The sequence below is a fragment of the Rhincodon typus genome, chromosome 16 (assembly GCF_021869965.1).
Source record: "Rhincodon typus isolate 14 chromosome 16, sRhiTyp1.1, whole genome shotgun sequence".
NCBI lineage: Eukaryota > Metazoa > Chordata > Chondrichthyes > Orectolobiformes > Rhincodontidae > Rhincodon > Rhincodon typus.
This window is the reverse complement of record NC_063347.1, coordinates 41,076,239-41,093,332: the sequence shown is the minus strand read 5'-3', so window position 1 is coordinate 41,093,332 and position 17,094 is coordinate 41,076,239. Positions and strand designations below refer to the sequence as shown.

At 38.4% G+C, this 17,094-nt stretch overlaps 1 protein-coding gene across 13 annotated transcripts in view; it reads left to right on the top strand.

Annotated features, from left to right (window-relative positions):
- Nucleotides 1-17,094, top strand: part of LOC109912391 (forkhead box protein P1-like) — a 477,834-nt gene that overhangs the window by 330,173 nt on the left and 130,567 nt on the right. For all 13 annotated transcript variants that reach the window (XM_048606339.1, XM_048606346.1, XM_048606350.1 and 10 more), the window contains one exon: nucleotides 4,358-4,495. In XM_048606339.1, the coding sequence (XP_048462296.1) occupies nucleotides 4,358-4,495 (138 nt within the window). The remainder of the gene's footprint in view (nucleotides 1-4,357; nucleotides 4,496-17,094) is intronic.

Sequence of the window (17,094 nt, the reverse complement as noted above, 5' to 3'; positions counted from 1 at the left end):
GCATCTAACAAAGACATTCTTTGTCACATATTTTACATATTGGCACTTTGCTTAAAGCCTTCACGGAAAACTTGGTAAGCAACTTTATATCATTTAAAGCCTTTGGTTTCATTTTACATCATTTGAGTTATCATCACCCTCATCAAATAAGATATTTTTGGCTATTTCCTGTAACAATATTCTGCTTACTTATTAAAGATGCTTACCCATTAATCCATTGATTATAAAGTTTTTACTGTGCATTTTAGTCGATCTGATTAGATTTTCACAAAGCTGCATGTGATCTTCACATATGCATTTGATGGCCCCAAGCTGTCAAATTTCCAGTGCTGACACTCAGTTCTGAAGAATTCATATCAGGTTCAAAAGCTTAATTCTGATTCTGTCTCCACTCGACCTGCTGAGTTTTTCAAACACTTTCTATTTTTGCTTATTTTATGATCTATCTATACTTGGGTTTTATTTCTGGACATGTGCTCATTATACGTGTGAGGCTAAAATTTAGGGTCAAATTTAGAGTAAAAAGCAAATAGAAAATAGAACTTTTACTTTGTTAGGTAGTGAAATGAATCTATGGTTTAGTTTTAAAAATAAAGTTGGACATATCATGTCTTTTTCACACAGCCCAATTTGTAACTTTGTTCAAAAGTTGCATTCTCTGAATGGTGAACTGCAGTTTGTTAAAATTTAAAGGGTGAGCAGGAAATGTTTTAAACTTTAATGTATTAATTTATAAGTCAAGTAAAATGTTTGAATCTTTAAACAGTATCAGCTAAACTTCATTAGCACTTTCTTTAGCTGTGAGTCAGAAGATCTTGGGATCAAGACCATACACCAGGTTGGCACGTCACAGAATCATTGATGGAGGTTGTTTTGTCAACAGTGCGGAATTAATTCAAGGCCCAGTTACTTGTCACGTGAATGTAGCAGAACTCATTACGGTATTTGAAATTAAGCAGGGAGTTCTGGTACCCTGACCAGCTTTCTTCCTTCAACCTCCACACTACATTAATTTATTGGTTATTTATCTCATTTGTAGTTTGTGGGATCTTGCTTTATAGATTCCCTGTTGTGATAGCCTGAAAAAAATGCTAATTATATTTCACAAGTATTTGGTTGGCTTTGAAGCACTTATCATGTTTTCAGGGGCTTAAGATTTTTTTTTCCTCTTGGCTGTGGCTTTAAAGTTAAAATTTAAAATGATATTTATGCATCAAGGTATTTAGTTATTCTTATTCCATGCACATACGGCTTTAAGCAGGAGTGCAACTATTCACTTGAGGCAGGGTATTATTTGTAGTTTCGGAAATCAGTTGTTTTTTTTAATTGAAGATATCAGTGTGGTTACAACCTTGTGTCAGTCAGCACTTTTAACTTGGGAACATCTGTTTCCAAATTCCAATACAGAATCTTGTATAAAGCACCTACAAATACAAGTTGTTCACTCTCATAAACGTGATAGTATTTATGAACTTTGTGATGGATTAAATATATGATTGATAGACGATAACTGCCTGGTGGATTGAGCAACTCATCCAATTAATGAAGTCATATCTGGGCTGGTTAACAAGTGAGCAGACCTTTTTGGATTGAAGAACTTAATTCTATCACATAACTTTCATTATCTTAAAAGCAAATTGATTTTTACATTTCTTAAGGAAGTAGCAGTATAAGTTTGCAAGACAGCAGATGAAAGATCTTTGTTTTTAATGGATATATGCCTTTGGATTCTGTTGCACTACTTACTGCATGATATAAATTACTCTTGAAAAACTCATAAGGTCACAAATAAAATTTCATACAGGAAAATACATCACTCTGTGGTTGTTCTTTTAACTTCAAATCATATTTTAACTCTCAAGTTAACTCGTTATTATCTGTCTCTGCTTTTTAAGCTGTTTTTATCAGAATTTGATCTCGCTTATCTGATTATCACCAGGCATGAACTTAAGGTATGATGTATTTTAGCGTACACAATTGAAGCATTTTATTTCATTTTGTGAAATGAAATGTCTTTTTTTCAAAATCAAGAGCAAATCTTTGAAACAAATGTTAATGGTTTTTCGAAAATGTTCTTTACTAAATTATGATGAAGTAAGTTTATTCAGTCATTTATTGCAATATGTTTAAACATTATTGTGCATTTTATAAACGTTATAGCATCAAATTAAAATCTTGCAGAAGAAATGTTACATTGGTTAACTTTTTATTTAGAATTTATTTTGTTTAGTTTCATTTTGTAAGCTGGAATTCTTTTCAGAGTGTCTTGAGTGTAGGTTAATGTTGGTGAATGGTTACTACTAGATTCATATATTTTGATTTTCTTTTGTGTAAATGAACCTTCTGTTACAACTTCTCTACATTTGTTTATGATGTTCAAGGCTTGGGTTATTTGTTGCCTTGTTATAGGATTCCCTTCAGTGTGCCTTAAAGCAGTTTTCAGTCACTCAACAAGGGATTAAATGGCAGTAGTTGGAGTGATCAATAGGTTAAGAACAATACAATCACTCTTGCTGCTAATGACCTCTGTAGTAGTGTATAATAAAGTGTGTGCTATAATAGCCTACTGCCATTGCTGCATGCTGTTTGATTTCTGACATTAGTTATTGCTGAAAAGACAATAGGATAGCACTAGTACATTTACGGTGTGAACTTCCATTACCCCACCACCCCGAAAATACTAGTAAACTTGGCGAGCCCAGATATTTAATAGAAATGAATTAGTATAATGGAGAAAGAAAGCTGTGTGGAGTTTAGAATGTGCCTTCATCTGTCTGACCTTCATCAGTGATTTAAGTTCGTCGAGATTAGTGATGCTGAGAAATCAGGGCATCAGTGCATAATGACTGTGAAATTAGGAAAGTGAATGCGCTATGCAAATGGAAGAAAAAATCAGTGATAAAATAGAATAAGAGCTCTTAACTACAGAAATACTGAAATGCATCATCACAGCATCAAGATGCAGAAGTTTGTTTGCTGGACCCTGTATTAGGGTTTGTTATTCAATACCTTTTTAAATCCTTTCACTGGCACTAGCCTATTTTTAGGGTTGAAAATATTCCCTCAGAATGATATAAAGCTATAGATCAGGTTACACTTCCATATTTCGACTATTGTGTGATCAATGGAAATTTTCATTTGTGTATGAAGTGCATTGAAACCAAATAGAATTTAGGTGTCCAACAATTAAGCTGTATTTCTTTGAAATAATAGTGACATTTAAATAAATTTTACAAGGAACCAAATGTATTTTAATCAGAGATGATATTAATACTTTCCATCTGATAAAACATTTTAAAAAAAATCTTTGTTCAGTTTTAGAAAAAACATTGAAAAAGCTTTGTATTTTGATGAGCTTGAAATTTATATTCAATATCTGAACATTTCAACAAAACATAATGATTGATTTGAAAACTGAGTTTCATTCTACAAACGTGCAAAATTTATGATATTGTTATGAAATGTTAGCATGAAAATAACAATGCAATGTTGTTCGAGACAGACTGTCATTTTAATGTCGGCTTCATTATCAGAACAAGACATCATTTTTTATTCACAATATGCAAGTTACTCAGTTTCAGTTTAGAAGGATGTCCATGCACTTGGACACGTTAATAGTTGCAAATGTGAAATGCTATCAGGTTCATCACTGTAACTGTTTGTCACTGAAATGTCAGTGAGAAAAGCTGCTTTGGGTATGTCAGCAATATGAAATATCTGGCACTATAAACAGCCATATAGTTTAAATCAGTATATGAACAATTGAGATCACATTGGAGACTTCTTTTAAGAAATGGCAATGTTCATGTGCAGAACCAGCCTAATGCAATTCCTACTAGTGATAGATTGATATTAGTCATAGAAATATCGCCACTGTTTTTTTCATTTGTACTTTACATAGTAAATCTGCACATTTCATAGTATTTTTCTAAAGCTGCAGTTCTCCATACAGGATTTCATATTTTCAAATACTATAATTATTGAAACATGCTAATTGCTTAAACTCTGTTTCAATCATGGGGCTTGGAAAGATTTTTTAATATGTCACATGTTTAAGAGCCAATTCCAAGAGTTCTTTGGCCCAATTCCTGTCAATCACTGGCACAGAAAATAAGGTCAGTGCCTTAATAAAAAAAAAACATAACTTAAGGGTTTAATCTTTGTTAAGATAAAGAGAAAGATGTTAACATACCGTTTCATTGCAGTTTTTGATTGAATCATGTTGGGATACAGCTTGAAACTGATTTGACAATCTCAGCCCTTCACTCAGCAAATTTCTGTTAGATGATAATTGTTATAAGTCCGTGTACAGCTTTAGAAATATTTTGTCCCTTATCTTCATGTGTTATGTCTTTAGGTTCCAGTATCAGTGGCTATGATGACACCTCAAGTGATAACTCCCCAGCAAATGCAACAGATTTTACAGCAACAAGTACTGACTCCTCAGCAACTTCAAGCTTTGCTTCAGCAGCAACAGGCTATCATGCTACAGCAGGTAACTTCACTATCAACTATTAACTCAAGTTTACAGTCACATTACCTGAAACAGCTCAGTTCTTTTTCAGTCAAAACTGGATAGCATTATTTATGTAACTCTTCTCACTTGTTTAAAATCAGGCAGGCAAGCAATTTTTCTCATCTAAATAGTGAGTAACATTGTGTAACTGTCTACTTCCACCTCTATAACATTGCCTGTCTCCATACCTGCTTTAGCCCATCTGTTGCAGAAATTCTCTTCTGTGCCTTTGTCACCTCCGCTTTCAACTGTTCCATTCCTTTCCTGGCTAACCTCCATAACCTTCAGCTCAACAAAATGCTACTATCCATATCCTTTCTGGAGTAAATCGTACTCATTCACCAGCTGTTTCTTTACTGATTTATATTGGCTCCTAGCCACCAACACCTTTGACTTCTAATTCTCATCCTTATGTTTATTCGCAATTATGGCCTTCTTTTTCTCAAGCTTCAGTCCTGACCGCTACTCTTATTCCCAAAGAATCCTGTATTTTTTTAACTTTAACTCTATTTGCATCCTTTTTATTGACTGCTAATATCTGTATTTTCTGTACTCTAGATTCAGTTCCAAATCTTTCCTGTTTTGCATTTCTGTTTCCTCCTTTAAGACCCTATTTAATGCTCACTTTTTTTACTATCTCTTGTCTAATTTCTTTGGCTTGGTGTCCATTTTTGTCTGATTACACTATTGTGAAATGCCTTTGATTGTTTTCCTGTCTTGAAGGCACAATGTATTTGCAAGTTGCCATTGTACAAACCAAAACATTGGCCTCATTTTCTGATAGAGGGGAACATCTCTGGCAAGGTGGAACCTCTACCCAGTACAGAGCTACCTCGCTGAGTCCAGTTTCAAGGTCATCTGCACATCAGGGGCAGGTTTCCTAGTGTCTAATGTGGTGTCATTACCAAACAGCCAAAACAGGAGGCCAGCAATGCCATGAGGCAGAGTCATCAATCCAACTGCCTAAAAGATTGGACTCCTTTTTAAAATAACATTGGCTGCAGCTCTTGGAAATTGTATATTGCATAATTGTAAGACTAATACTACAAGTTCCAATATCAAAAACAACCTAATGTCTCCTCTGTTTACTTTTAAATGTTTGGCACTAGGACCTCACAAACACTTACACTGTTCCATGCTCAACATTATAAAGTTGTATTGACCATTTTAAAATTTGGTTTACGTTTCACTGCTCTCTACAAATCTGGCAAAATAAAACACTTGATTGAGAGGGTGTGGAAGATCTAAACCATTACCTTTCATCCAGGATGAAAAATCTTTTGTAAAAAAAAAACCATGTCAGGGTGTTCCTTATGTACACAACTTTGGTTGACAATACTATCCAATTCATCCTGCATCAACATACAACTCAACTGTTTTCTTTTAATGATTCAAGTGCTTTGCTGAACTGATGAGCTTTTACAGCTGTTTTGCATGAATATCTTGCAAGGTATTATGGTTATATCATGTGCTATGCAACTATTCATCTGGAAGAGATGTTTTAGACTCTTACAACATTCTGCATAATAGTACTTCTTTTGCCTTTACTTGGTTCGATTCCTACATTGTTTCAATCACTTGTATTCCAAAAATAACCAGCAGATTCTCATTATAAATGTATATGATACATCATAATCTTTAACAGAATACATTTTAAGTAATAAAATAACAAGTAAAATACCAATGGTCACATTTTGCCCATAGAATAACTGTTGATTGCGTTTGGCAAAAATGTTACATTGCAGTATGCATTTAGCAAAAGGTTGGTCATAACTCTACATGTAACAATAGAGGGAGAAAGTATTCATTGTAGTTGTACTTCTGTCCTTTTCAAGACACGGTGTGGTCTTGTCCAAACACCGTCTGGCAATAAGCTCACCAAAAATTATACTCCACAGATTGCTATACACTGTACATACTGTAGGATTCCCCTTCAACCCATTATCAGGTTTCCCCTTATTACCCTGTTGTGAACATTTGGTATCACTGATATACCTTAGATAATTCACTTATGTAGATTTGGCACAGGTCAGATTACTCGATGGAATTTCAGTGTATTCTTGGCAGAAGATAGCAAGTTTAAAAGGCTGTTGACGTCCTAGTCCTCATTGCCCACAAGCACTAATGCCTAACTAATTACATTCTTGTGTCACATACCGATTGCCATATGATTAGCCCTGTTGTCTGAATCCTGGTTGCTTTAAACTTCCTTTTTGTGTTTTTGCTTTATAATTTTTTTAGGCAGTTCCTCTGACATTTCCAGGCTTGGGGCAGCACTATCACATAACAGGTCACTAGAAGGCTGTCTGGTCTGTTAATCAAAAATATCATGATGCCACACTAACTTGGCTGCAAAATTCAGCTCCATCACCTTGGTAGCATTGGCATCTTGGTGACAACATTGGTGTGAGCATTAATGTGCATGCAGCAACAGTATGCAGAGTTGGCTTATCATGACATCAGCCAGCAGGTAATACTAATTTGATATCAGACTGGTAATTTTGGACCTCTCAAATCTACTTAACAACCAGCCCTAAACATGCATGACTGAAGATGTGTTCCTCGGCTTGCCAAATTCCCCACTTGCACAATTTAACAGGATTATTTGCTGATTACTTTCTGCTGGCTCTCTTTGAGTTAGTGTAAGCACTAGGCATTTGGAGAGTTGGACAGTGCTTGATAGAGTATGCAGAGAGTGGTGCAGCATGTAAGGAAGACATTACTTGTGACTGCAAGGGCACTGAGTGCACTATCTGCTCTCAATCATAGGATCTGTAGTAGCAGTTCCCCTTGGGCTGCATCACGAGAGTCAGATGGTGCAGAGGCAGGGACTAAGAAAACCAGCTGCTCTCAGAGGCAAGAGGATGGGAGGAGCACTCTTAAGAGGAACTCTTACCTATCTATGTCTTATAAGACAGTTCCTGTTCCCCAGCTCATGTGTTTGTGATTCATCAAGGAGATGGTTATGAAGTACTCTGCAATTTCTTGGAACCAGACCTGCAGTCTTAGAATGGGCAAGGATGGTACTACCATTGACTGTGAAGGGGACTGCAGCCTTCAATTTTTTTTTTGGAACTGGATACTTTGAGACTGTAACAGGCAATACGACTGTCATCTCTCAGTTTATTAGTTGTTCCCACTTCAGCAGAATGACAAGAGTTTCTTTCAGGAGAAGAAATTTTATTGTTTTCTCTGAGCAGAGAGGATGAGGAAGACTGCACATACCCCATGGTGTCACATGCTGTCGAATAGACCCTTCCGGCTTTATGGACGCTTCATCTCAATGATCAAATGCATGAAAATAGTAATGGGATGAACGCTCATTGAATGTGCAGTTGGTGACTGTGTTTGGCACATCATGCTGGGCCGTACTCCCTTTCCTGGCTGTGGTCATACATTCCTGCTACTCCAGTCCATTTCAGTCTTTCAACAGGTCAAAGCAATGCGGACTGGCTTTAAGTATTTCTAGCTTTGCATAAACTTGTGTGTCTTGCTGAAGCATGCTTGGTCGCATGCTGCAACCATTATAATTAACAGGCAGCATAAAGTTTTTTCAACTGTTTGGGCTATTGAATGTAGACCTTCCTTAAACATTGCACCACTACCCCACCCCACTGCCCACTTGCCTCATCCCCATCTCCCTGGCTATCTGTCTGTTGCCTACTGGGATCTAACAATGTATGATTGGGAGCACATTGCTAGGGGATTTGCGAACCTTACCCCTCCACTCCTGCTTTTGTAGCATAGTACTTTAAATTACCAAAAAGCCAAGTCACAAAGCAATTCAAATAACACATTTATGTATATACATCCATGACAAGCAGAATTAAGACGGTTTATTATAGTAATTAGACAAACATTCTAAATCAGCTAATAATTTGAATACTACCCTGGAGACTTTTGTTAGGCCCAATTAGTAGTACAATGTATTCTGAATTAGTAATCACTTGCATGAAACTGTACCAAATAAATATTACAAACTACCTTGAGTTTCTTTTTAAATTGAATCACAATCACAGGTTTAACATCCTCTATTCTGCTTCAGTACGCTGCTGATACTCAGTGAAAGTGATTTTTATCATGCAAGTTCAAGAATTGGCACCTTTTCTTAATGTGCTGTGAGTATCTTTTCCAAAATGACATTCGCAGAACCTGAGCACACTGTTGGTGAATGATGCCAGGTGCTTTTATGCTTTATTAAATATAAACCAAAGGAAACAAAGCAGCCAGACCATGATGTCAATCAACGATGCCATTAGCAATTCAGTGCACCAATTGGTGCTCGCCCTTAACTTCACACAGTTGAACACGTGCTTAGCACCAGTGCTATTTAAAGGGATCAGCTTCTGACTGGTTAGTTGCTGATTGAGTTTTTCTATTTCTATGATTTTACAAGTACTTAGTGCTTTATGTAGTTGTTGCAAGTTACAAAAGCAGTCTGGTAGAGGACTTCTTGTGGACTTTTGAGGATTCTGCACAAGCCACTTTGAGTGAAGTAGTAGCTATTCACCTTGAAACATAGCATCACTTGGTGAATGAAATGGAGGCCGTGCGCAGCAGCAGGACAAACTGTTGGAGGATGAGAGGGTGGTGGTGGGGGAAGAGCTCTGTGCAGATTGGCGTATTTAGCAAAGGGTTCAGTGACCAATTCTCCTACCTGAACATCAGCAAGGAACAAAGTGAAGATGTCTGCACTTCATTGAAACCTGACATTTTCTGCACTCACAGTTGCAACCTCAGACCAGGGTGAGGACCTCATTACTAGTGACTTGTTATTGTAACAGTGGTGATGCACTTTTATGTGCAGTGCTCCTGCAAGCACTGGAGCTGAAGATATTTGACACAGTTGCAGTTTTCTGTGCAATGTGGAATAAAGGAGGTCACGCAAGTTCCCTATGTAAAGACAGCTATCTATTTCATGTCTTCTCGCCAGATATTGTTAGACAGAGCAAGATTACAATGTTGCTGAGATTGCAAGCATCTTTATGTTGCCAAATGCTATTTGACTGCACGCTCATCACTTTGCAGATGATACATGTACTGGAAATGAAGGGGTTCCACCCCCTCAACACCTAGCTAGTTTATGATGATAGACATCGAATCATCCAGACCAATGCTTTGTACCTCGTTAGTAGTCATGATACCTACATTCTGCAACAGCCCACAATGCTGGTTACATTAGAACCAGCACAGCAACCAAAAGCTAGGTCCTAGGCATCAAACATTATCTATTGAGAGACTGAATGATTAAAAAGAGACTGCCTAAGAGTAGGCTGTCTAGCCTATTATATCCATGCAGCTGTGAAAGAGCTATCCAGACTACTACCACTTTCTGACTCTCCGTCTGTAAACCTACAGTGTACGCTATATCAGATGTTCACCAGAGTGTTTTATAGTGTGATGAGGGTTTTGCCTCTACAGTCCCTTCAAACAATAAGTTCCAGGTTTTCACCACCTTCTGGATGAAAAACAATTATTTCTCAACTTGTCTCTAATCATTCCACCGATTATTTTGAATGCATACCATCTGATTATTGACCTCATTGCTCATGGAATTGGTCCTCCTATCCATTCTATCTACGTTCTTTTGCAATTTTATATACCACAATTAAATCTCGCCTTAGACTCCTCTGTTCCAAATAACACAACCTTAGCCTAATCATGCTTGCTGCGTCATTCAACTTCCATTCTTGGCATCCTTCATTGTGATCTTCTACAGTGATCACATACTTTAATGTAATACAGTAACCAGAACACTACGTAGCATATAATTATAGTCTAACTACCATTCTATACAGTTCTAGCACAACCTATTATACTCTAGCCAAAAAGGAAAAGAATCCCGCATGCTTCCTTGACCACCTTATATGTCTGCCCTGCTATCTTGAGGGCTGTGTAGATGTGCAGTTCAAAGTCTTCCAGCTCCTCTGGAGTTTTTGGAATTCTATCTTTTTTGTGTCTTAATGGCATTTGACCTCCCCACATTACTCACCTCCCATTTCTCCAGTTTGAATTCTATTTGGCACTTTACTGCCTATCTGGCCTGTCAATATCGTCCTGCTTTCATGCTCACCAAGTTCCTTATTATCTGCAAACTTCTAAATCATGCTGTCTGTAATTAAGGCTAAATTATTGACTTATATTCAAGGGACCCTATACTGTGCCCTATGAAGCCCTTACGGAAACAACTTTCCAATCATAAAAATACACACCCACAACTCTTTGCTTTCTGCTACTGAACCAGTTCTGGATCCAACTTGCTGCTTTTCCTTTGAATCCCTAAGATTTTTAATTTTCTAATCAATCTGCCATATAAGACCTTATCAAAAGCCATGCTCAACTCCATGAAAGATGCTACCTCTTCCATCCTCCTCATTAACTTGTCTCAAAATTCAATCAAGTTAGTCAGACATAAGATTCCCCTTGTAAATCTAAGGGCTTGGTTAATTCAAGGCACCCTAAATGATCATTTCTATCATCACTGTGTTTTTCCCTTATAATTAGCCTTTTAGACCTGTAGTCGTTCAGGATGATCCTTTCTTCCATTTATGACAATGCTACAATGTTAGCAGTCCTCCAGTGTTCAAGTATTGTAGACACATAAGATTGGAGACTAATAGTCAGAGCTTCCACTAGTTCTGCTTGACTTCCTTATCACACATTGATGCAGTTCATCTGAGCTTAATAATCCATCTACTTTCAAGGATGCTGAAACTTTTAATATTTCCCATCTCGTATGTTTAGCCCATCAGATATTTCACATTCCTCCTCCGTAACTTTATCCCTGTCTCTCAAACAGATGTAAAATATTATTTGAGAATCATGTCCATGTTCTGCAATTCCACACACAAGTTACCTTTATGGTCTTTTAATGGCCCTGTTCTGTCTTTACTTATTCCATTGCTCTTTATCTATTTATGAAACGCCTTTGGACTTCCCTTGATTTTGCATGTTGTTATTTTTTCAGACTTTCTCTCTGCTTTGATAATTTCAGTTTTTATCTTTATCCCTGAATTTTCATTACTTCTCTGTTTCCTGTTGTATTAAACTTTTAAGACCAAACAAAAACTTTCTTTTTATGCCTTACCCTACCTGCTGTATGCTCTTCAAAATCCAGTGGGAGGATCTAGATTTGTGAGATCCATACTTTTGATTTATGGGAACATATTTGTTCTGAATCTTGATTCTTCCCACTGGTATGACATTAATCACCCTTCAATTGCTTTCAATCTGCTTTTGCTAAATCACACCACAGTTTAGTAAAATATTCTGTCCCTCATTTAAGACTTTTATCCTTGGTTTATATTTCATCTTTCCCATTATTTACTATTAGTAAGGTAAAAGTTACTTCTGGTAAAAGTAACTAAATTATGATTGCTACTAGTTACATTTAGGTCTGTGCCATAGAAAGGCCACTCTTCCCCACTAATTATTGAGTTCCCTATTATCATTGCTTTCCTGACCTTCCATCCTTCCCCACACCTCCCCTACCACAAAAAAAAAGCTGCAAAGTTAAGTCACCCTGATACCATGTACATGACTTTGGCTATATTGCAAAAGGGTCGTGGCTAATGACTGTAGTGCACAATACATACGCATCTGTGCATCATCCATAAAATGAAAGGCAAACCCCACACATACAATGTGCCATACTCCAGAGCCTGACCTGCCCTGGAGCAGCCCTGCAGCACTTGGCAGAGCAGATGTCGAACTTTATGCTGTTCTGCTGGAGATGCCCAATCTCATCATCATGAGGGCACAGACTTCGTGAAGGATAAGCAGCTGAAGAGCATAAGCACACATAGTTGAAAACGGGTAAGAGCAAGGCATAGAACAAGTTAGATAGCTTTTGTCCCAGTGGACAATCTGTACTAACATACCAAAGTGCAATTCCAGTGACTGTAACCCCAGTTCCCCATTCAGTACCATTAGCAGGTCTTCTATTCATTTTTTTCCACTGGCTGCCACAGTGCAAAAATAAATAAATCATTAAGTAAATTTTCTCATTCAAACTTACAATTAATGTCATGCCATATTATCTGCAAAGATCAACTGATCACCTCTGTGCATTCCCTGGCTGTTTATCATCTGTTCACCTTTGTTTGGCTTAGTCCTGCTACATATTATGATATACCATTATAACTACAGCAAAGCTGCTTAGTGGAGGAATCTTTAGCTGGCCTTGCAGGAGGGCCTTGATATGCTTTGAGCTTAGAGGACAGGCTATAGTCTGTATTATCTCAGCATGGATGGCAGCTTGACTGGCTGTCTGAACTGAGAGGCACTGTTGAGAGAATGAAAACTGTCTTCCTGAGAAATGAAGAATCTTCATTCTATGTGCAACCTCAGCAATCCTAGCAATATGTTGATGGACATAAATTGCTGTGACAAGTTGCAGACTCCTTTCTGTGCTAGAATTCAGAGTCACAATCTGACAGCAGCAAGGTAACCCTGCATATAGCACTATGTTGATCCTCCCTGCAGCACTCGGACATTGGGTGGCTTTTGCTTGTGCCTCCATAGAAACTGTGACATGGCCATCAAATGTGTATCATCACTGGGTCCACAACTGTACCAATGGAATTGGCAATTATTTCCCTTTTTTTGGATGTGTTCTGAGCTCTGTGCAATGCCCTGTGCTAACTTAGTGTTGGAATTCTCCACGCTGTTTGACATTGGCCATAAACTTTCCAGCAGGCTTCCCATGACACCATCCATATGTATCAGTATTGCACTGTAGGCATACTAATCAAAGTCCTCCGCTGAGTTGTTTGCTGCTGAACTCATGACGAGTTGGCACCTGCATTATCCTTGTCTCTTACCTGAGCTCCAACTCATTCATGCCTAATATTTCACCACAGCCTGAATATTCCTGCCAGTTATGTACTGTGTCAGTATCTATGCTGGTGGCTGCAGCTGTGAAATCAAGTGTCAATGCCACTTCTGTATCATCATCACTCATTCCTTAAAGTCCTTCACTGACTGGCACCTGTTGATACCTGAAAAGTGAAAAGCATAAGGAGAATGTCGTGTTTCAGGGACTTGCATATTTACAGCACTTGCAGCTTTTAAATCAGAAGACTGTGGGCTTGAGAGAGATGTCGGATGTGACGTATTAGGTTATGTATGATGATGCTGTGATCCTCATTGGTTTTGATATTAACTATGGCCTGAACAGTGGCTGATGCTGGCCAACCCTTCCGGTTGCTGCCTACCTCCAGTTACTCATTTGTTCAACAAGAGACAGGGAGGTGTATCAGTGAGCATTCTGGAATTCATTTGGCTGATGTTGCTATGATGTTTGAAAAGCTGACTGTGAGTGTGAGGTTTGCAACGATACTGTAATTTTTTATAGGTGAGGTTAATCATATGAATATTGGAATTAATATGATTAGTTTAAGGTTGTTGGTAAGTGCCCAATGAGCAGTGGCTACATCTAGTGCATTTGGCAGCACATGGGAATTGACGATGGATTTGTTGACTTTGAAAATTTCCTGCAGCACTCTTAAAGCTCCTTACAGTTCAACTCCTCTTATTGACTTCCAGGCCTAAACGGTCCAATGCTCTTTCGACTAAATGTCCGGAAAGTTTCTTTCCTCCTGTGGATATAGAATATCGCTCCTTCCTTTTCCCTCCTCTTGCACCAAGAGTTCTAATGCAACATCTGAAAATCTTGGAGCCCACTTTCTTCAGTCTTTTTCCAAGTGAAATTTACTTAGTGCAGCAACTGCTCCAGTCAGATCACACCTCATCTGTGAGAGGGGCCGCCAACTTCAAGTGGTGCTTGCCACGAACAATACCAGACTCTTGCTCATGCATTCCAACAAGTGAAAAGCATGATCTGCACAAGCTGGATGCAGTGATCATGGCTATGATAATGCCTGTAATGTAATGAATGGATATTGTGTAGTTGCGCACCATGGGCAAAATATTATGCTTTGTCAGGGCCAAGTGGACAGATGGGAAGGGAAATAAAATTAGACATAACAACATGGGTGCTGCTCCTGGTACCTTGCTCCAATTCCACTGCACTTTTCCATGTGATGTGGGAGGAGTTGCCAGCCTCGACCAGTCAAACCCTTTAAGTGGCCAATATCTTTTATTCATTCATGAAATGTGGGCACTGCCTGTTTTGCTCGCATTAATTGCTCACCTCTACTTCTTTAGAGGGCAGTTAAGAGTCAACCATATTGTCACATGTGGCCAAACCAGTTAGAGGGGTCAGATTTCCTTCCCTAAAGACCAATAGTCAACCAGGTTGGTTTTACAACAATTAGCAGTGGTACATGGTCTCATTTTATTTTGTATTCCAGATTTGTAAAATCAATTTAAATTTCACCATCTGCCATGGTTCAATTTGAAACCTATGCCTCATTCGCCTGGGATTCAAGAATATTAGTTCAGTGTTATTACCACTGCACCACCTTCTCCTGCAATTAATCTCCAGAGGGGGGTAGCTCCTTTGCAGATTCTCACTCCCAGGCTGGTTAGAGTTGGCGGACTGGTGCACATTTTGCAATGGCCACTGCTTCCACTGTCATATGATGGGCCAGCTTCTCTCTTATTTGCATCATCTATAACCATGGGTGAGGTGTCTGAGGACTGCAGTGTGGCTAATGTTGTACCTTTGTTTAAGAAAGGTTATAAGGAGAAACCAGGGATCTATAGATCTCCAAGTCTGGCTATGATTATGGGTAAATTGCTGGAGGAGATTATAAAAGATAGGATTTATAGACATTTAGAGAGGGGAAAAATTGATTCAGGATAGTCAGTACGGTTTTGTGCAAGGAAAATCATGTCTCACAAACGTGATTGAGTTTTTTGAGGAAGTTACCATAAAGATTAATGATGGCAGAGCAGTAGACATTGTTTATTTGGATTTTAGTAAAGCCTTTGACAAGGTTCTGCATGGTAGACTATATAGTAAAGTTAGGTCACCTGGAAGTCATTATGAGCTTGCCAATTGGATATATAATTTGCTCAACAGCAGGAGACAGATTAATAGTGGAGGGCTGTGTTTCGAACTGGAGGCCTGTGACCAGCAGTGTTCCATAGCGATCAGTTCTGGATCCTCTTTTGTCATTTGTATAAATGATTTGGATGAGAATATAGAAGGCATGGTTAGTAAGTTTGCGGATGACACCAAAATTGGTGGCATAGCAGACAATGAAGGTTTTCTAAGATTACAGAGGGGTCTTGATCAAATGGGTCACTGGGCTTAAAAAATGGCAGATGGAGTTCAATCTGGATAAATGCAAAATATTGCATTTTGGTACAACAAACAAGGGTAGAGCATATACAATTAATGGGTAGTGTTGCAGAACAGCGAGATCTAGAAGTGCAGGTACATAATTCTATGAAGTTCATTTATAGACAGGGTGGTTAAAAAGGCATTTGGCAAGATAGCTTTCCTTGCTCAGTCCTTTGAATGTAAGAATTGGGAAATCATGTTGAGGTTGTACAGCACATTGGTGAGGCCTCTTCTGGAATACTGTGTTCAGTTCTGGTCGTCCAGTTATAAGAAGAATATTATCAAACTGGACAGAGTTCAGAAGAGATTTAACAGGATGTTGCTGGGTGTGGGAGGTTTGAGTTATGAAGATAGGCTGGAACTTTTTTCACCGCAGTGTAGGAGGTTGAGAGGCGACCTGATAGAAGTTTATAAAATAATGAGAGGTACAGATGCAGTTAATGGTAGTTGTCTTTTCCCTCGGATGGAGGATTTCAAGACTAGGGGGCACAGTTTTAAGGTGAGAGGAGAGAGATTTAAATAAGACATAAGAGGCAAATATTTTTACACAGAGGGTGATGCGCATGTGGTATCAACTTCCTGAGGAAGTACTGGATATGGGTATAATTGCAACATTTGGACATTTGGATAAGTGTATGAATAGGAAAGGTTTGGGGAGATATGGGCCAGGAGCAAGCAGGTGGAACTAGTTTAGTTTGGAATTATGTTTGGCGTGGACTGGTTGGACTGAAGGGTCTGTTTCTGTGCTGTATAACTCTTATGATTGTATGACTCAGGTAGATTTCCTTCTGAGAATTGAATGACTGTCTCACACTGAAACAAACAGAATGGAGAAACTCATGGGAGCAGGACAGGTTCACTACCGACATTCATATACGGTTGGTGGTGGTGGATGCAGTAACCCTAGCACAACATACAGTTTTGCCCCATATTCCCATGGCTGCTATGGGGGACTATCCAATTTAGTCCTCCAAATTGATTGATTTATTGTTGTCATATGTGCCGAGATATAGTGAAAAGTTGTGGTTGGCATGCTACGCAGGCAGATTGTACCATACAAAGTGCATCAAGGTAGCAGAACAGAGTGCAGAATAGTGTTACAGCCACAGAGAAGGTGCAGAGAGAGATCAGAATTAACATTTGAGAAATCCATTCAAAAGTCTGATAACAGTGGGGAAGAAGCTGTTCTTGAATCTGTTTAGACAATATTCAAACTTTTATATCTTTTGCCCAACCAAAGATAGTGAAAAAGAGTGTAACTGGGGTGGGAGGAGTCTCTGATGTGTTGGTTGCTTTCCCAAGGCAGTGGGAAGTATAGATGGAGTCA